The following is a 20397-nucleotide window of genomic DNA, read 5'->3' as shown; positions in this document are numbered from 1 at the left end:
ACATCCTTGTGAGGTTCCTCTCCTTCATGCAGCTTGTGTAGCACACTCCATGTGGACCCGTCTCTCCCATCTGATTCCAATATGAGGAGGAATCTAGTCATCTTCTCCGCTGGATCTCCAGGGGGGTGAGGTGACCTCCATTATTGGTTCATCTCCCATCCATCATGTATAGTCCCAGCCATTGGGTGTGGTGATGATTGGCCCCAGCTGGGGGTATCAGTGGTTGGTGGGAGGGGTATAAAGGAAAGCTCTCTCTCCCTCATTCCTTGTGTTGTGTCTCTTATGGGGAGGATGGGTTTTCTGGTGAAAGGTGGTTGGGTGCTGCTCCTGGCTGTGGCCTATTGGTCAGGGTTTGGCTGTGATGGAGTCTTGGTGAGACATGGCCGCCAGTCAGATAGGTGGAGGAGCAACCAGCGGGCTTTACCTGGCCAGGGCTCTTCTAGATGGGGCTCCAGAGACTGGAATGCTAATCGCCCTGTTGTGGGGGTTGGGGCCTCTAGGGGTTCAGTTGCTGGACGTGTTGTTGGGGTTCCACGAGATCTGCCGCAGCCTGGGAGCTCCCCTATCAGCATCCAGTGTGGAGAGGACAACATGGTGGTCAATGTCCAGAGGGATTTCTATGGGATTGGGAAGCTGGTCCAACCTTCTGACCTGAGCCTGGGGCCCCGTGGCTGCGAACCCGACCCCCAGAGTACAGACACCACTGTTACCTTCCAGATCAACCTCCAGGACTGCGGCAACACGGTGCAGGTAATCTTCACATGTTCCCTGTGTCATGTATTCTAGTCAATGTCCCCCCTCCCCCTATAGTCCTCATCCTTCAGTGGTCTGTGTGTGTAGAACCTTCTCTGCTGCTTTTGTGGCCTCACCTGGAACCACCGAGTTCCTAATGACCCTGTAGCTGATGTTCCATTGAGATGGACCAACACTCCCTTCCCCACCAGCCAGAGTAGAATTCAGATCTCTGCTTGGCAGAGGAAGACGTCTACCGTCCCTTCGAGGCTTGGTGCATATGGCCCCCCTTTGTGAGTGGGGGGGGAGGGGGTGTACAGAGATTTTAAATCTTTACTTTGGGAAGATGAAGGTAGAAGTAAAGACATAAGGCTTTTGAATGGGGTACGGGAGAGTTGGAACCCCTGTTGGGTATCTTGCCATTTTTGACCCATTGGGGGATTTCCCTTCACTTCCCGCCTCGTAGCCACAACAGTAAGTGAGGAAATCCCCGGCTGTTACCAGAGCAAGTGTCCCCATAGAATACAGACAAATAAAAACCTAACGGGGTTCTAACCCATGCCACTTTATCAAAAAAAGTTTCCTTTTTAGTTGCACTTTAAACACAGACCCTATGGTGGCCCCTTCTCATTGGCTTGATTGGTGGTTCATCAGCCTGCATTGTCCTGTCTAATAGTCGGCATTACAAACACGGGTCTAGTTTGCACACGTATGCAAAAGCTGCTGAGCCACGTCCCAGCACTTCAGTATTATCTGCAGTCCTATCTCTATAAATGTTTGAGAGCCTCCACAGTGAAAGCGCATGCATGATAATGGAAAGGACAGGTGAGCCTGGAGCAAGCCCACCCCCCCCCTCTCAAATGACCAGGCCCGACTGGACACCCACCATATAGAAAATGTGTGCAATCTAAACCCCGGTTTGTAATGCAGACTGTTAGACAGGACAGTTTGGTGAGTTGGGAATTTTTTTTTAATTTATTTTGGTTTAGTTCATTGGATAAATGTGGGTTTTGGGCCTGGCCTTCCACCACCGGGGCCAGGCAATGGTGGGCTTGGGGCCTGGTCTTGGAAAGCTGACCCTGTTTAGTCCATTTTCTATGTTTAAGTATCATTCTCCTCTACAGATGACACAAGAGTGGCTAATCTACACCACCAACCTGACCTACAGCCCAACCTCCTCCATTCCAATCATCAGAACCAACCCAGCTGTGGTCCCCATAATGTGTTTCTACTACCGGTGAGTCAACGCTACTGGATCAGCTTACACTAGGGCAGTGTTTCTCAATTCCAGTCCTCAGGCCCCCCCAACAGGTCAGGTTTTCAGGATTTCCCTCAGATAAAAAGGCTGTGGTGATTACTAAGGCAGTGAAACTGATCAAATCACCTGTGCAAAATAATGGAAATCCGGAAAACCTGACCTGTTGGGGGGGGGCCTGAGGACTGGAATTGAGAAACACTGCACTAGGGCAAGGGTCTCCATACTTTTAAAGCCAAGGGCTGTTTTATGGTCTTTCAGACTCCAGGGGGGGCCGGATTCTGACCAGTTGGGGTAGAAAATGCCCCAGGGCCGAGCATCGGTGAGAATAAACATGGCCCCAGTGTTGGTAGGCAGTAGGAGGAGGAATAGTGCCCTATCATTGCTATTGGTCTAAGAAATGGTGCCCCATTGGGAGGAATAGTGCCTCATATAATTAGGAGCAATACTGCCCAAAGGGCCACATCTGGCCCTCGGGCTGCACTTTGGAGACCCCTGCACTAGGGCACCATTCAGATCCCAGCTGGTGTTCAGAGTCAGAGTCCAGAGTTGGAAGGTTAAACCCCTAGTTGGGTTTTCTGTCCTTGCCAAGAGATTTCATGTATCTCCTTTCCTGGTTGGGGGTGTTGGCAGTACCCCTGTAGGTGCTGCTGAGTGTAGTAGTTTGTCTATCACCCTGCCCAGCCAGGCACACACTTTTCAAGCACCCAGTGACATGAAAGCAGTCCTTGCACTTTGTATTTTATTGAGGGGAGTTTGAGTTACCCAGATTAACAGTCAATAGAGAGACCAGCTATATACACCACGGTATATACAATCTCCTCCTGCACTTCCTTGCTTGCAGACTATCACTCCATCCCTTGTTTGCACTTCTTGGACCAGCCAAGCCTGGAAATTTTACCAACACTCAAACTTGTACTATTCTTCTATTACACTAGAGGGCGCTACATTGACATTTTGGATTCAAGTGTTTGGTTTTGGCTACTTGAACTGCCCTTAACATCTGTGGCCTTCATGTCTGTGCCGGCAACCTAATCCTCCTACTGCAGTAATGATGAATTTCCTCTTACTAAGACTGATAATGGGAGGATCTGCAATGACAATGGAGAGTACTTCAAGTTTCGTGTGTCAGGGATCCTGTCCTATTAATGGTTTTACTATCTGGCTTTGTTTGATGTTTGTCCAACAGGAATGGAATTAACCAGACAGCCGTCCTTCAGTAACTTGCTGGATGGTGTAATTGTAACCAGGATTTTATTCTGTTCTCCACAAGTCAGTGATGGGCAGGAAAAGAGTAATATGAACTTGTGACATTAAATGACTTCCGTTGACTCATTCCTGACCTTGATCCTGTTCTCTGTAGGCACGGTAATGTGAGCAGCCAGGCCATTAAGCCAACGTGGGTTCCGTTCAGCACCACTGTGTCTTCAGAAGAAAGGTTGTCCTTCTCTTTGGTCCTGATGACTGGTGAGGAAGATGGGTGATCTGGAGGATAGGTGGGGGGGGGGATTGTTGGGCATTTACTAATCCCCTTTCTCCTTATGTATACAGAGGACTGGAGTGGTCCCAGAAGTTCTCCCATCTATCAGTTGGGGGATATTCTCTACATAGAGGCCTCTGTGGATACTCACAACCAAATGGATATGATCCTGTATGTGGACCGCTGTGTGGCCACCATATCTCCTGATGCCACCTCTTCTCCAAGTTATGACCTCATTGCAGACAATGGGTATGGTTTTCAGTGGTGGGGGGGGGGGTTGGGTTGCCATTTGACCCAAATTGTAAGTGACCATCTTCTGCAGGTGTCTGGTGGATGGAACACAAGCTGACGCCTCCTCGGCCTTCATCGCTCCAAGGGTCCAGACTAACACTCTACAGTTCACGGTGGATGCCTTCCGGTTCCTAGGAAATGATGTCTCTCTGGTGAGGACTGTTAGAATTGGTTGCACAGATTGGTGCCTTCTAGGAATGTTTAACCTACTAAAACCTTCTATTCCAGATCTACTTGACCTGTTACCTGAGAGCTGCTGCTGCCACCCAGGTCCCAGATCCCATCAACAAGGCCTGTTCCTATAGTAAAGCCACAAACGGGTGAGACTATTAAAATGGCTGTAGGTTGCTGCTCTTCCCATAGCGTTTGTAATCACTTCTGCATGGATCTAGTGACCAGTGATTGGGACAGACTTTATGGACCTACCATGGTGAATTCATAAAACAATGGTGTAAATATATAATGGTACACGGATATCCTCTTTGGGGCCCTTTCAATACAATCTACACAGCTAATATGGCTAGCCAGGTAAGTGGCCTCATGGGGCTGAAAGTTGGTCTAAAACAGGGGTAGGCAACCTGGGCCCTCCAGCTGTGGTGAAACTACAAGTTCCATGAGACATTGCAAGACCCTGACAATCACGGGCATGATGCCTAGAGTCATGATGGGATTTGTAGTTCCCACAGCTGGGGGTCTGAGGTTGCCTACCCCTGGTCTAAAAGATCGCTGGTGCCAGAATGATCAGAAATATGGGCATGGTGCTCTGAATCTGCTGCTTGGACACCTTGTGGTTGGCTGTAAATTCCATCCAAGGGGATCAACGTGGCACTGTAAGAACTATGGGCAAAACTTTCATTTTGGAATAGTTGGGAGGATTCTAACCCATCAGACTTTACTCGCCATCTGTGTACCATTGCAGAGATTTGCCTTCACTTCCTGTCCCATAGCCAAACCAGAAGTGAGGAAATCCCTGCAAATTAAAGGAATTTCTTGAGCCACCCCCCCCCCCCCCCCAAAAATGTCATATTCTCTCACTTTCAATGATGGTAAATCAGACAAATAGTGTGAATCTCCCTAACGGGACACAGAAGGCAATAAAAACTATAATCTCCACTGGAGGGATGAGCCCCAAGTCCTCTTCAAGGTAAATGTCAGACTACCTATACAGTGTTGGCTTTTTACCGAGCTTCCAGTGCATCTTCTAAAATCAGATTGTCATACATACTTTGGTTTGTCTTCTCCAGCTGGTCTGCAGTTGAGGGCCCCAGCAGTATCTGTCAGTGTTGTGGGACACCAGGAACCTGCAGCAACCCTACTGGCCTTACAGGAGGAAGGAGCCGATTTGGAAGACCGAGAGCCTTTGGGAAGAGAGAAGCCTTGGATGGTGAGTCTTAATAATGGTGGGGCCACATCTGCTCCTATTGATGGGAGTGTCCTGAGAATGGATTGTCTCCTTACGACAGGGGGTCCTGACTGGGGTTTTTCAACCTGATCCTTGCACCCGCCAAGATTGAGGGACACGGGTGGAAATGGAAGGGGGAAGGCTAGAACCTGGATGGTCTTCATATTGCTGCTTCTATCCCCGTAGCGATGTTTCCCTCACTTGTTTCAGAACTAGAACAGGAAGGTAGATCTCCTGCATAGCGTTTTCATGGCAATGCAAATCTTGAGGGTTCAAACCCCCCCCCCCCTATAGTGTTCACATGATGATTTGCTTCATGAGGGTCTACAGTGGACACCACCTCTGTACACTTGAGTAGAGCTGAGTTTTCACCTGAAAGCCCTTTGGTTTCATTGTATAGAGATGTGTATTTGCCTCCTGACCCTCCAATGTTTCTCCTGCAGAACCTATCATGGAAGAGGGACAGTCGGTGACCACCTTGGGACCTCTGATTGTGATTGGGCCAAAACAAAGCGACCTTGCAGCTGCAGTGATGAAGGAAGAGGCCGCCCCTGCAGAGCTCTGGTGGTTGGTGACTGTCGGGTGTGTCAGTCTTCTTGTAGTCGCTGTGTGTACGGTGTTCATTGTCAAGTCTCTACAAAAGCCGCAATATTTATTGTCTGTGGAGAAATAAAATAAAAATCATTTAATCTGGTCTATTTCCTATGCTTATTTAGACAGTTGTATGGTATAGATGTGGTGCTTTTTCTAGGTGTAGCGCCTGTGTACGTGGCACCTGTAGTGAAATGTCAAATTTAGTGGGATGAGTTATTTGCTCTCATCCAGTTTGATTTGTTTAAATTTGGCTGTCGCCAGCCCTGGATTGACCTGTGGGTTATTCTGTGCTCCAGAGATGTAGTTCCATCTCTGGATGGCAGGTGGTGCCCGAGGGGTCCAGGCGGAGCTGCTTTTCTCCAGCAGCCAATTAGAGGAGTGTTTCCCTTGCAGGGCATGCTGGGGGAGGGTATTGCTGTGGCAGACGCCATTTTGTGGGGTCTTTGCGGGTTCCTGCTTCAGCACCCAATTTTAGGGTGTGCGCACATCACGGCGATATGGCCTACCAGGCCGGCGCGCACGTGCTACGCGGAGTTCCTGATTCCAGGCCTGGAGCAACTGATGCTACAAATGGGCCCCAGTGACTTACTGGGTTCCCATCTCTTATCAGGAGGATCCCAAGCGAGTTGTGCTGTTCGGTGGGGAGTCGGTCTGAGGTGAACCTGGAGACAGGTGATCCAATAGGGCTCAGACAAAACCATCGGGGGTCTGGGTAACTGGACACTGGCAGGTTGTATGCTACAAACTGTCAGTCGGTGACCCCAAGGATAAGAAGTCTACCTGAGGGAGATTCAGGCAAATTATTTACTGGGAGGATTAGCTCTATCATTCATGTTCTCAAGTGCTAGGCCTGTGGCAGAGGTCTCATCACAAGTCCTAATTCTACTGGAGCCAAGTCGGTGGCAGAGACTTGTTCCTTCCCAGAAGTACTAAGTGACGCTCTGGCTGCCAGGCCTGTGAGAGGGACCTGTCCAGGGGCACCTTACCCACTTCGGCTGAAGTGGCGATTAGCAAAGAGTTGCTATTAGAAGCAGGACTGCTTCTGTTTATCCATAGGCCTGAATCTGCAAGTTCTCCTTTCACCAACCTACTTCTATCGACCTCAGTTGACTGTTGGACCAGTAATAAAGCATAGAAAACATCACCCTGCTATCTGGATATTCTGTTATTTCTTCTCACCACCACATCATCCCTAGACACATCACAGAGGTAACATAATTACGCTGATCCCAGATCTAACCAGCGGCTCCTGGGGGGGGGGTAGCGCTACATAGGGGCTCTAAATATGTAGATAATGGGTCTCATGTGGCAGCCTCCTGCCCCCACCTTGTCTTGACCCTGATCTCCTGTGTTAAATGGAGGTACCTCAATCTTGATGGACAGAATTTGTGGCCGGGTGTATAGGGTCACAGCATTCTATATAGAAGACTAATGGGGATCATGACTATTACTGCCACTTAATACACCATTGATTCCTTACTTAGGATTCCTAATGTCCCTCTTAAAAATGACTTGTCCTACCCCTGAAGGAGCTGCTGGTTTGTTTTGGGTCTACGCTCTGGCTATCAACCCCTGAAACTGTCTCGAACCCTCCCTTGGCACAACTGGTATCAGTAAGAATTGGGGACCCCACTGGCTCCTGGGGAGCACAAGATTTTATCACACCACAGTAAATAAATGGTTACCTTGTGTTGTACTGGTCCCACAGGATAATAATATAGACTGGACACAGATTTGTGCTTAACCAAGAGGACTTCACTTGGTTCTTTTACGTTTTACCAAGGTAAAACAGATAGTGGATTAGCAGGGCCCTGCAAGAGTCAAAGATGGTGTTGAATTATAATGACTATACGGACCTGTCTGTGCACAGCAAAGGGATTCCTTCAGTAAGATATATATTGGCACTGAAGCACATCTTAGCCAGGCCTCACCGACAACAATGCTGTACAGCCTAATATAACCAAACACTTAGCTAGAAATTATATATATATATATATATATATATATATATATATATATAGCACCTGGTTACTTTGAGAACCGGTGCTAGGTTAAATTTAAAGGGAGATCAGAGTGTAGTTAAACTCTGATCCAAATTGTTATCCTTAAAACCGGGGTCTCTAGCTCTGCTTGCCTGTGCTGTGGGCTCATTCTGTTTTACTGGGTGTTCTTCCCACTGCTTTGAAGTTGGGTCAAGGTTTGGGTGTTTTTCCCCAAAAGCCAATCAGGAGGGTTTAGCCTTGCTGTGCATGCTGGGGGAGGGTATTTATGGGGCAGACGCCATTGGTTCTGGGTTAGTCGTCTTCGTCCAGTGTGGCACCCACCTTAGAGTGGCCACATCACGGCGTTATGGCCTACCGGGGCGTGCGTGCCATGTGGTGTTCCTGGGCCATGTTGGCCCGGGAATTTCTGAGCAGCGATGGGGACCCAGTGATTGACTGGGTTCCCACCTTTGAAGATCCCAAGCGCTATTGCAGTTCGATGGGGAGTCCGTCTGAGGAGCGCCAATGAGAGCCTGGCGATCCAAAAGGGCCTCGACAAACCACCGGGGATGAAGGTAGTCGGACACTGAAGGATTGATCACCTGTCAGTCGGTACCTGGGCGACATTAAGAAGGAGATCCAGACGTAATTCACCTAAGGAGGATTGCCTCCGTAACTGCAAATCAGAGAGGGCCTGTGGCAGAGGCGTCTCCCTGACATTCTAAGGAGGGTCTGTGGCAGAAACTTTTCCTCAAGTTCATTCACCCCTAGGAATTCGAAAGAGCTACGAGGTAAATGTGCCACCCAAAACAACCAGCAGCTCCTCCGTCGGTAGTGCTACATATATGCCTCAACAACTCACTTTGCCTAACAGGCAGTCTTTAAATCGGGCACCTCACCAGGGTGGTTTGGTTGATCAGACCAAATGTCAATACGATCGTTTTTTTTTTTTTTTTTTTTACTGTTCACGCGTATATTAGTTGCATGCGGTGGTTCACAATGGTTGATTTGTAATCCGGAACAAATAAACTGATGGATGATGCCCGGGTAATCAAATCACAATGGCAAGTCTAGACTATTCATCCTCCTGCAAAACAATCAGTATACTTTGGCAGGTGCCCGTCTCATCCAGCCAGGCCAGGCCTTGTACTTCTGGCACCGACAATTACCAGTCCTCACACAGGTCACCAGAACAGGTGTCCCCATTTAGGGATTTCCTATTTTGGTGACAACGCAAAATGTGGGATTTTCTCATCACTTTACAAAGACAAACTGAGGGTATACATTTCTCCAGGGGTGAGAGTCTGCAATTAAATCCTGACAGAGGGTCCAACCCTTCCCTGTTCCACCAAAAACAAAAAACAGTTTGAGACAGAGGCTCTAATAGGCTTCAAAATAAGGTGGGCTTGGGTCACAGAGAGTGCGACCGGAGCCCACCCAGGTGTGTTACGACATTGAATAAATATTCACTCTTGTAACACTGAACCTCCTCCCGGCCAATCAAGAAGCAGGTCTGATACTCATCATCCGATTGGCTGAAAGAACAGGCGCTCCTATTGGACGCCTTGGACATTTTCACTTAAGGGTGTACTGACTTTTGTTGCCAGCGGTTTAGACATTAATGGCTGCGTGTTGAGTTATTTTAAAGGGGACACCAAATTTACACCGTTATACAAGCTGTACACTCACTACACAACATTGTAGCAAAGTGTCATTTCTTCAGTGTTGTCACATGAAAAGATTTACACAAATGTGAGGGGTGTACTCACTTTTGTGAGATACTGTGTGTGTGTGTGTGTATATGTGTAGCACTACCCCCGATGGAGCTGCTGGTTTGTTTTGGGGGGCATGTTACCTATACATCCCCGCCGTCTAGGGTACTTGATGAGAGCTACAGTAAAGGGAATGTCTTTTCTGTACTTTTATTACCCACCCAGCCGGGTAAAAACGGTAGAAAGGTGAAGGGATATCAAATAGAAGACAGCAGATTCCGGTGTAACTGGGTAGGGAAACAGTCCTGCTTCCAACGACAACCTTACTTCGCCACTCCAGCCGGGGCGGTACATCTGGACAGGCCTCTCTCGCCAGCCTGGCAGCCAGAGTGCCATTCGGATGGATAGGATTAAGTCTCTGCCACAGACCCTCCTGAAGATTGGAGACAAATTCGGTCCAAAATCCCTCCTGACTGGATTAGCACCCGGTTTTCCTTCACACAGCTTTGGTTAGATCAGCAACTGATCGGCAACCTGCGTCCAGCCTCTCGGAACCCAAGTGTCCTCTGATGAACGGACAGGCCTCTCCTGAAACACCGGCCTCGTGCTCGGTTTCCCCCGGACAGACTCCTCATCAGGCGGCTTCCTCCAATTGGACGCACAGCCCAGGACCATCTGGTAAATTAGGAACCCAGTCGACACACTGGATCCACAATCTGGATGAATGTGCTCCGGGCCAACGTGGTCCCGGAGCCAGGAACACTGTGACACACATCGCACACACCCCGGCCAGGAGGGCCACACACGGGGGTGGTGGGACGACTGCCCAGCTCAAGGGCGGGAACGCGGTGAACCCGAACCAATGGCGTCTGCCGTTTAAATACCTCTTCCCAGCATGCACAGCGAGGCGGCCAACCCTCCTGATTGGCTGCCGGGAAGAGATATCCAACTACACTTGACCCCACTGCTGCCACCTGTCCGCCCGGGGTGGAACTCAGTACCCCAGACAAAGACAGTATGCACAAACGGTACAGCTAACTGAAACAGAGGCCCAAAATGTAACCGAATCACCGGTTCAAAGCCAACTACCTCTCTGAACTCCCTCTAAATTTACAAAAGCACCAGCTATGAAAATAGCCAGGCGCTATATATATATATATATATATATATATATATATATATCCCATGACAAAGGACTCCCAGAGTTCAATTGTCTGCTTTGAGACCTGGTCTGTCTGATTGAAACTTCCAGCAGGGTCGGGTGACCCCGAGTTCCTTAACTTGTTACCCAAACCACATGGATACTTATACTGTTTTTAAAGCCGAGCTAAGCATATTTACTTTTAGAATAGCTCCAAGAAAGGTGGTGAGCTCCTGTCACAAACGTAACACCCACTTGTGTATATTAAGTAACACATCTCCACCCATTGTCTTGACGTAGAACTCCAAAAATACATGTAACCTACACAGCAACTGACCTTCTGTCCTCAAGAATCCTCAAAATGGCCATGTTTAAATATTGATTCCAGAAACTTATCACATAGAATAGTAATAAATTCAAAATCTAACACCTATATACCAGGTTAATTTCTGATACAGTGCCCCCTCCACTCCCTGCTGTGTCCAGGTCCCAGGAATGCACACACTGCAGGACCGAGGACCAAAATATAGACGGCCCCCTTCAAATCAGGACTGTCTCCTCTGAACCAGGACTGTGCTCTCTGAATCTGGACTGTTTCTTTCTGACTCAGGACTGTCCCCTCCGACTCAGGACTGTCCCCTCCGACTCGGGACTGTCCCCTCCGACTCGGGACTGTCCCCTCCGACTCGGGACTGTCTCTTCCAACTCGGGACTATCCCCTCCGACTCGGGACTGTCCCCTCCGACTCTGGACTGTCCCCTCCGACTTGGGATTGTCTCCTCCGAACCAGGACTGTGCTCTCTGAATCTGGACTGTTTGTTTCTGAATCGGGACTGTCCCCTCCGACCCGGGACTGTCCCCTCCGACCCGGGACTGTCCGCCCCTCTACGTTTTGGTCTAAATAACAAGTTTTCTTTCCATTCATTTGGAGCAGCAATTGGACAAATATTTATTTATTCTGATCAGAACTAAAAAAATAAATACATTTGTATCCATATATACATACAGTATATACCCTTCTTCTATCAGATCAATAGGAGATATGGTAGGTGAATATTTTGGTTTTATTTTCAGCCAGCAGATGGCGCTCTGGTCTTCTTTTAACCTGTAAACCTTCCATCCTTATCAGCTGTGATGAAGGAAACTCCTCTTATTTACACAACTCATAATTTCATTACCGCAGTGACTCCGCCCTTATCATGGCAATGACTCCACCTTTGTCAGGGCACTGCTTCCACCCTTGTCACATGAAAGGAAGTTTCAATCAGACAGACCAAGTCTCAAAGCAGACAATTGAACTCTGGGAGTCCTTTGTCATGGGATATATATATATATATATAGATATATATATATATAATGTAGCGCCTGGCTATTTTCATAGCTGGTGCTATTGTAAATTTAGAGGGAGTTCGGAGAGGTAGTTGGCTTTGAACCGGTGATTTGGTTAATTTTGGGCCTCTGTTTCATTTGGCTGTACTGTTTGTGCATACTGTCGTTGTCTGGGGTACTGAGTTCCACCCCGGGCGGACAGGTGGCAGCAGTGGGGTCAAGTGTAGTTTGATATCTCCTTCCGGCAGCCAATCAGGAGGGTTGGCCGCCTCGCTGTGCATGCTGGGAAGAGGTATTTAAACAGCAGACGCCATTGGTTCGGGTTCACTGTGTTCCCACCCTTGAGCTGGGCAGTCGTCCCACCACCCCCGTGTGTGGCCCTCCGGGCCGGGGTGTGTCGCAGTGTTCCTGGCTCCGGGACCACGTTGGCCCGGAGCACATTCATCCAGATTGTGGATCCAGTGTGTCGACTGGGTTCCTAATTTACCAGATGGTCCTGGGCTGTCCGTCCAATTGGAGGAAGCCGCCCGATGAGGAGTCTGTCCGGGGGATACCGAGCACCAGGCCGGTGTTTCAGGAGAGGCCTGTCCGTTCATCAGAGGACACTTGGGTTCCGAGAGGCTGGACGCAGGTCGCCCATAAGTTGCTGATCTAACCGAAGCTGTGTGAAGGAGAACTGGGTGCTAATCCAGTCAGGAGGGATTTTGGACCGAATTTGTCTCCAATCTTCAGGAGGGTCTGTGGCAGAGACTTAATCCTATCCATCCGAGTGAGACTCTGGCTGCCAGGCTGGTGAGAGAGGCCTGTCCAGATGCACTGTACCCGCCCTGGCGAAGTAAGGTTGTCGTTGGAAGCAGGACTTTCCCTACCCAGTAACACCGGAATCTGGGAGGAGGATCAGTGTTACAAGAGTGAATATTTATTCGCTGTTGTAACACACCTGGGTGGGCTCCGGTCGCACACTGTGACCGGAGCTCACCCTATTTTGAAGCCTATTAGAGCCTCTGTCTCAAACTGTTTTTTGGTGGAACCGGGAAGGGTTGGACCCTCTGTCAGAATTTAATTGCAGACTCTCACCCCTGGTGAAATGCATTCCCTCAGTTTGTCTTGGTAAAGTGATGAGAAAAATCACACATTTTGCATTGTCACCAAAATAACTTTTGAATTCCTAGGGGTGAATGAACTTGAGGAAAAGTCCCTGCCACAGACCCTCCTTAGAATGTCAGGGAGACACCTCTGCCACAGACCCTCTCTGATTTGCAGTTACAGAGGCAACCCTCCTTAGGTGAATTACGCCTGGATCTCCTTAATGTCGCCCAGGTATCGACTGACAGGTGATCAATCCTTCAGTGTCCGGCTACCTTGATCCCCGGTGGTTTGTCAAGGCCCTTTTGGATCGCCAGCCTCTCATTGGCGGTCCTCAGACAGACTGTCCACCGAACAGCTTAGGATCTTCAAAGGTGGGAACCCAGTCGATCGCTGGGTCCCCGTCACTGCTCAGATGTTCCAGGCCAACACCGCGTGGCAAGCACACCCCGGTAGGCCATAACGCTGTGATGTGGCCACTCTAAGGTGGGTGCAACACTGGGCAAAGAAGACTAACCCAGAACCAATGGCGTCTGCCCCATAAATACCCTCCCCCAGCATGCACAGCAAGGCTAAACCCTCCTGATTGGCTGCTGGGGGGGGGGGGGGGGGAAGAGCACCCAAACCTTGACCCCACTTCACAGCAGTGGGAAGAACACCCAGTAAAACAGAATGAGTCCACAGCACAGGCAAGCAGAGCTAGAGACCCCATTTTAAGGATAACAATTTGGATCAGACTTTAACTACACTCTGATCTCCCTTTAAATTTAACCTAGCACCGGTTCTCAAAGTAATCAGGTTATATATATATATATATATATATATATATATATATATATATATATATATAAAATTTTTAGCTAAGCGTTTGGTTATATTAAGCTGTACAGCATTGTTGTCGGTGAGGCCTGGCTAAGAGGTGCTTCAGTGCGAATATATATCTTACTGAAGGAATCCCTTCGCTGTGCACTTAGACAGGTCCGTATAGTCATAATTCAATCTGTATTTATTCATCACCATCTTTGACTCTAGCAGGGCCCTGCTAGTCCACGATCTGTTTTACCTTGGTAAAACAAAAAGTACCAAGTAAAGTCCTCTTGGTTAAGCACAAATCTGTGTCCAGTCTATATATTATCCTGTGGGACCAGTACAACACAAGGTAACAATTTACTGCGATGTGATAAAATCTTGTGCTCCCCAATTCTTACTGATACCAGTTGTGCCAAGGGAGGGTTTGAGCCAGTTTCAGGGGATGATAGCCAGAGCGTAGACCCAAAACAAACCAGCAGCTCCTTCAGGGGTAGTGCTACATGTAGAACAAGTCATTTTTAAGAGGGACATTAGGAAGCCTAAGTAAGGAATCAATGATGTATTAAGGGGCAGTAATAGTCATGATCCCCATTGGTCTTCTATACAGTATGCTGTGACCCTATACACCCGGCCACAATGTGTCGATTGAGGAACCTCCATTTAACACAAGAGACCAAGGCTAAGACAAAGTGGGGGCAGGAGGCTGCCACATGGAACCCATTATCTAGATATTTAGAGCCCCTAGAAAAAGCACCAAATCTATACCATATAACTGTCTAAATAAGCATAAGAAATCGACCAGATTAAATGATTTTTTTTAATTTTTATTTCTCCACAGACAATAAATATTGCGGCTTTTGTAGAGACTTGACAATGAACACCGTACACACAGCGACTACAAGAAGACTGACACACCCGACAGCCACCATCCACCAGAGCTCTGCGGGGGCGGGCTCTTCCTTCATCACTGCAGCAGCAAGGTCACCTTGTTTTGGCCCAATCACAATCAGAGGTCCCAAGGTGGTCACCGACTGTCCCTCTTCCATGATAGAGTCTGCAGGAGAAACATTGGAGGGTCAGGAGGCAAATACACATCTCTATACAATGAAGCCAAAAGGGCTTTCAGGTGAAAACTCAGCTCCTACTCAAGTGTGCAGAGGTGATGTCCACTGTATACCCTCATGAAGCAAATCATAATGTGAACACTATGGGGGGGGGGTGGTTCTAACCCTCAAGATTTGCATTGCCATGAACGCTATGCAGGAGATCTACTTTCCTGTTCTAGTTCTGAAACAAGTGAGGGAAACATCTCTACGGGGATAGAAGCAGCAATATGAAGACCATCCAGGTTCTAGCCTTCCCCCTTCATTTCCACCTGTGTCCCTCATAACCTTGGCAGGTGCAAGAATCAGGTTGAAAAACCCAGTCAGGACCCCCCCTGTTGTAAGGAGGCAATCCATTCTCAGGACACCGCCATCAATAGGAGCAGATGTGGCCCCACCATTATTGTATGCAGCAGCTGCATGTTTAAGACTCACCATCCAAAGCTTCCCTCTTCCCAAAGGCTCTCGGTCTTCCAAATCGGCTCCTTCCTCCTGTAAGAGCAGTAGGGTTGCTGCAGGTTCCTGGTGTCCCACAACACTGGCAGATACTGCTGGGGCCCTCAACTGCAGACCAGCTGGAGAAAACAAGCCAAAGTATGTATGACAACCTGTGATTTTAGAAGATGCACTGGAAGCTCAGCCAACACTGTATAGGTATTTTGACATTTACCTTGAAGAGGACTTGGGGCTCATCCCTCCAGTGGAGATTACAGTTTTTATTGCCTTCTGTGTCCCGTTAGTGTGAATCTCCCTATTTGTCCGATTTACCATCATTGAAAGTGAGAGAATGACTTTTTTTGGGGGGGGGGGGGGGAAGTTCAAGAGTTCAAGGAATTCCTTTAATTTGCAGGGATTTCCTCACTTCCAGTTTGGCTATGGGACAGGAAGTGAAGGCAAATCTCTGCAATGGTACACAGATGGCGAGTAAAGTCCGATGGGTTAGAATCCTCCCAACTATTCGAAAATAAAAGTTTTGCCTATAGTTCTTACAGTGCCACGTTGATCCCCTTGGATGGAATTTACAGCCAACCACAAGGTGTCCAAGCAGCAGATTCAGAGCACCATGCCCATATTTCTGATCATTCTGGCACCAGAGATCTTTTAGACCCGGGGTAGGCAACCTCAGACCCCCAGCTGTGGGAACTACAAATCCCATCATGACTCTAGGCTTCATGCCTGTGATTGTCGGGGTCTTGCAATGTCTCATGGAACTTTTAGTTTCACCACAGCTGGAGGGCCCAGGTTGCCTACCCCTGTTTTAGACCAACTTTCAGCCCCATGAGGCCACTTACCTGGCTAGCCATTTTAGCTGTGTAGATTGTATTGAAAGGGCCCCAAAGAGGATATCCGTGTACCATTATATATTTACACCATTGTTTTAGGAATTCACCATGGTAGGTCCATAAAGTCTGTCCCAATCACTGGTTACTAGATCCATGCAGAAGTGATTACAGACAAATGCTATGGGAAGAGCAGCAACCCACAGACACCCAACAGCCATTTTAATAGTCTCACCCGTTTGTGGCTTTACTATAGGAACAGGCCTTGTTGATGGGATCTGGGACCTGGGTGGCAGCAGCAGCTCTCAGGTAACAGGTCAAGTAGATCTGGAATAGAAGGTTTTAGTAGGTTAAACATTCCTAGAAGGCACCAATCTGTGCAACCAATTCTAACAGTCCTCACCAGAGAGACATCATTTCCTAGGAACCGGAAGGCATCCACCGTGAACTGTAGAGTGTTAGTCTGGACCCTTGGAGCGATGAAGGCCGAGGAGGCGTCAGCTTGTGTTCCATCCACCAGACACCTGCAGAAGACGGTCACTTACAATTTGGGTCAAATGGCAACCCAACCCCCTCCCCCACCCACCACTGAAAACCATACCCATTGTCTGCAATGAGGTCATAACTTGGAGAAGAGGTGGCATCAGGAGATATGGTGGCCACACAGCGGTCCACATACAGGATCATATCCATTTGGTTGTGAGTATCCACAGAGGCCTCTATGTAGAGAATATCCCCCAACTGATAGATGGGAGAACTTCTGGGACCACTCCAGTCCTCTGTATACATAAGAAAAAAGGGGGATTAGTAAATGCCCAACAATACCCCCCCCCCCCCTCCTGATCACCCATCTTCCTCACCAGACATCAGGACCAAAGAGAAGGACAACCTTTCTTCTGAAGACACAGTGGTGCTGAATGGAACCCACGTTGGCTTAATGGCCTGGCTGCTCACATTACCGTGCCTACAGAGAACAGGATCAAGGTCAGGAATGAGTCAACGGAAGTCATTTAATGTCACAAATTCATATTACTCTTTTCCTGCCCATCACTGACTTATGGAGTACAGAGTCAAATCCTGGTTACAATTACACCATCCAGCAAGTTACTGAAGGACGGCTGTCTGGTTAATTCCATTCCTGTTGGACAAAACACCAAACAAAGCCAGATAGTAAAATCATTAATAGGACAGGATCCCTGGACCTTTAAGTGACCAGGAGCAGCTCCTATATACTTGTCCCCAGATTCTCTTTAGAACCTTTTTGGGCCAACATGGTGTGACCACCGCAACATTGGACTGCCGCACTCTGATTGTTTATTTTGTTTCAATAAATCGCCTAAGGATAAAATCCAAAGCTGTACAACATCCAAAAAGTCATGCAACACTGCAATCAATGGTAGAAAGTGGACATAGGGGGACAAAAAAGCCAACATGTTTCACATCATGGATAGATGCTTAGTCATAGCTGTCCCTCTATTGACCGTCAGTCTGGGTAACTCAAACTCCCTATCCAATTTAAATTCCCCTCAATAAAATACAAAGTGCAAGGACTGCTTTCATGTCACTGGGTGCTTGAAAATTGTGTGCCTGGCTGGGCAGGGTGACAGACGGACTACTACACTCAGCAGCACCTACAGGGGTACTGCTACATCAAGATGGGCTGCCAACACCCCCAACCAGGAAAGGAGATACATGAAATCTCTTGGCAAGGACAGATGGCAGAAAAAACCCAACTAGAGGTTTAACCTTCAGAATCTGGACAATATTTGGCCAGAGTTGGAACACCAGCTGGGACCTGAATGGTGCCCTAGTGCAGGGGTCTCCAAACTGCAGCCTGATGGCCAGATGTGGCCCTTTGGGCAGTATTGCTCCTAATTATATGAGGCGCTATTCCTCCCAATGGCACCAACAATGGGGCAGTATTTCTTAGACCAATAGCAATGATAGGGCACTATTCCTCTTACTGCCCACCAACACTGGGGCCATGTTTATTCTCACCGATGCTCGGCCCTGGGGCATTTTCTACCCCAACTGGTCAGAATCCGGCCCCCCTGAAGTCCGGAAGACCATAAAACGGCCCTTTGCTTTAAAAGTATGGAGACCCTTGCCCTAGTGTAAGCTGATCCAGTAACGTTGACTCACCGGTAGTAGAAACACATTATGGGGACCACAGCTGGGTTGGTTCTGATGATTGGAATGGAGGAGGTTGGGCTGTAGGTCAGGTTGGTGGTGTAGATTAGCCACTCTTGTGTCATCTGTAGAGGAGAATGATACTTAAACATAGAAAATGGACTAAACAGGGTCAGCTTTCCGAGACCGGGCCCCAAGCCCACCATTGCCTGGCCCCGGTGGTGGATGGCCAGGCCCAAAACACACATTTATCTAACAAACGAAACCAAAAAAAAATCCCAACTCCCCAAATTATCCCGTCTAACAGTCTGCATTATAAACCGGGGTTTAGTTTGCACACATTTTCTATATGGTGGGTGTCCAGTTGGGCCTGGTCATTTGAGGGGGGGGGGGGATGGGCTTCCTCCAGGCTCATCTGACCTCTATCCATTATCATGCATGTGCTTCCACTGTGGAGGCTCTCAAACATTTATAGAGATAGGACTGCAGATAATACTGAAGTGCTGGGACGTGGCTCAGCAGCATTTACATACATGTGCAAACTAGACCCGTGTTTGTAATGCCGACAATTAGACAGGACAATGCTGGCTGGTGAACCACCAATCAAGCCAATGAGAAGGGACCCCCATAGGGTCTGTGTTTAAAGTGTAACTAAAAAGGAAACTTGTTTTGATAAAGTGGCATGGGTTAGAACCCCGTTAGGTTTTTATTTGTCTGTATTCAATGGGGACACCTGCTCTGGTAACAGCCGGGGATTTCCTCACTTACTGTTGTGGCTACGAGGCGGGAAGTGAAGGGAAATCCCCCAATGGGTCAAAAATGGCAAGATACCCAACAGGGGTTCCAACTCTCCCGTACCCCATTCAAAAGCCTTATGTCTTCACTTCTACCTTCATCTTCCCAAAGTGGAGATTTAAAGTCTCTGTACACCCCCTCCCCCCACTCACAAGGGGGGGGTCATATGCACCAAGCCTTGAAGGGACGGTAGACGTCTTCCTCTGCCAAGCAGAGCTCTGAATTCTACTCTGGCTGGTGGGGAAGTGAGTGTTGGTCCATCTCAATGGAACATCAGCTACAGGGTCATTAGGAACTCGGTGGTTCCAGGTGAGGCCACAAAAGCAGCAGAGAAGGTTCAATACACAGACTACTGAAGGATGAGGACTATGGGGGAGGGGGCATTGACTAGAATACATGACACAGGGGAACATCTGAAGGTTACCTGCACCGTGTTGCCGCAATCCTGGAGGTTGATCTGGAAGGTAACAGTGGTGTCTGTACTCTGGGGGTCGGGTTCGCAGCCACGGGGCCCCAGGCTCAGGTCAGAAAGTTGGACCAGCTTCCCAATCCCATAGAAATTCCTCTGGACGGTGACCACCATGTTGTCCTCTCCACACTGGATGCTGATAGGGGAGCTCCCAGGCTGCGGCAGATCTCTTGGAACCCCAACAACACGTCCAGCAAGTGAACCCCTAGGAGCCCCAACCCCCACAACAGGGCGATTAGCATTCCAGTCTCTGGAGCCCCATCTAGAAGAGCCCTGGCCAGGTAGACCCCGCTGGTTGCCCCTCCACCTATCTGACTGGCGGCCATGTCTCACCAAGACTCCATCACAGCCAAACCCTGACCAATAGGCCACAGCCAGGAGCAGCACCCAACCACCTTTCACCAGAAAACCCATCCTCCCCATAAGAGACACAACACAATGAATGAGGGAGAGAGAGCTGTCCTTTATACCCCTCCCACCAACCACTGATACCCCCAGCTGGGGCCAATCATCACCACACCCAATGGCTGGGACTATACATGATGGATGGGAGATGAACCAATAATGGAGGTCCCCTCATCCCCCTGGAGATCCAGCGGAGAAGATGACTAGATTCCTCCTCATACTGGAATCAGATGGGAGAGACGGGTCCACATGGAGTGTACTACACAAGCTGCATGGAGGAGGGGAACCTCACAAGGATGTACAATGATTGGATCACATACAACTGATACTACACCATACTACTAATGTCACTCACACCAACAGGAGAGACTTATTGTAGGGCTCAGTAGCACAGGGATGGT

General features: G+C 48.6%; 2 protein-coding genes across 2 annotated transcripts; one reads left to right on the top strand and one right to left on the bottom strand.

Moving 5' to 3' along the window:
* The first annotated feature begins 249 nt into the window (after positions 1 to 249).
* LOC120933805 (zona pellucida sperm-binding protein 3-like) lies at positions 250 to 5841 on the top strand. Its single transcript, XM_040347200.1, has 8 exons — positions 250 to 750; positions 1857 to 1969; positions 3351 to 3454; positions 3539 to 3716; positions 3790 to 3910; positions 3987 to 4078; positions 5003 to 5142; positions 5604 to 5841. The coding sequence occupies exons 1-8, from the start codon at positions 283 to 285 to the stop codon at positions 5831 to 5833; spliced, it is 1446 nt and encodes a 481-aa protein (XP_040203134.1). The 5' UTR covers positions 250 to 282; the 3' UTR covers positions 5834 to 5841.
* An 8776-nt stretch (positions 5842 to 14617) lies between these two features.
* On the bottom strand, positions 14618 to 20044 carry LOC120933799 (zona pellucida sperm-binding protein 3-like). Its single transcript, XM_040347196.1, has 8 exons — positions 19547 to 20044; positions 18340 to 18452; positions 17058 to 17161; positions 16799 to 16976; positions 16601 to 16721; positions 16433 to 16524; positions 15353 to 15492; positions 14618 to 14868 (listed from the first exon to the last, which is right to left on the bottom strand). Exons 1-8 carry the CDS (start codon positions 20012 to 20014, stop codon positions 14639 to 14641), a joined length of 1446 nt encoding a protein of 481 aa, XP_040203130.1. The 5' UTR covers positions 20015 to 20044; the 3' UTR covers positions 14618 to 14638.
* Between the last annotated feature and the right edge of the window lie 353 nt (positions 20045 to 20397).

Source organism: Rana temporaria, chromosome 3 (genome assembly GCF_905171775.1).
Source record: "Rana temporaria chromosome 3, aRanTem1.1, whole genome shotgun sequence".
In the NCBI taxonomy this organism is placed as follows: domain Eukaryota; kingdom Metazoa; phylum Chordata; class Amphibia; order Anura; family Ranidae; genus Rana; species Rana temporaria.
The sequence above is the reverse complement of the archived record's forward strand: the minus strand, read 5'-3'. Positions and strand labels throughout refer to the sequence as shown.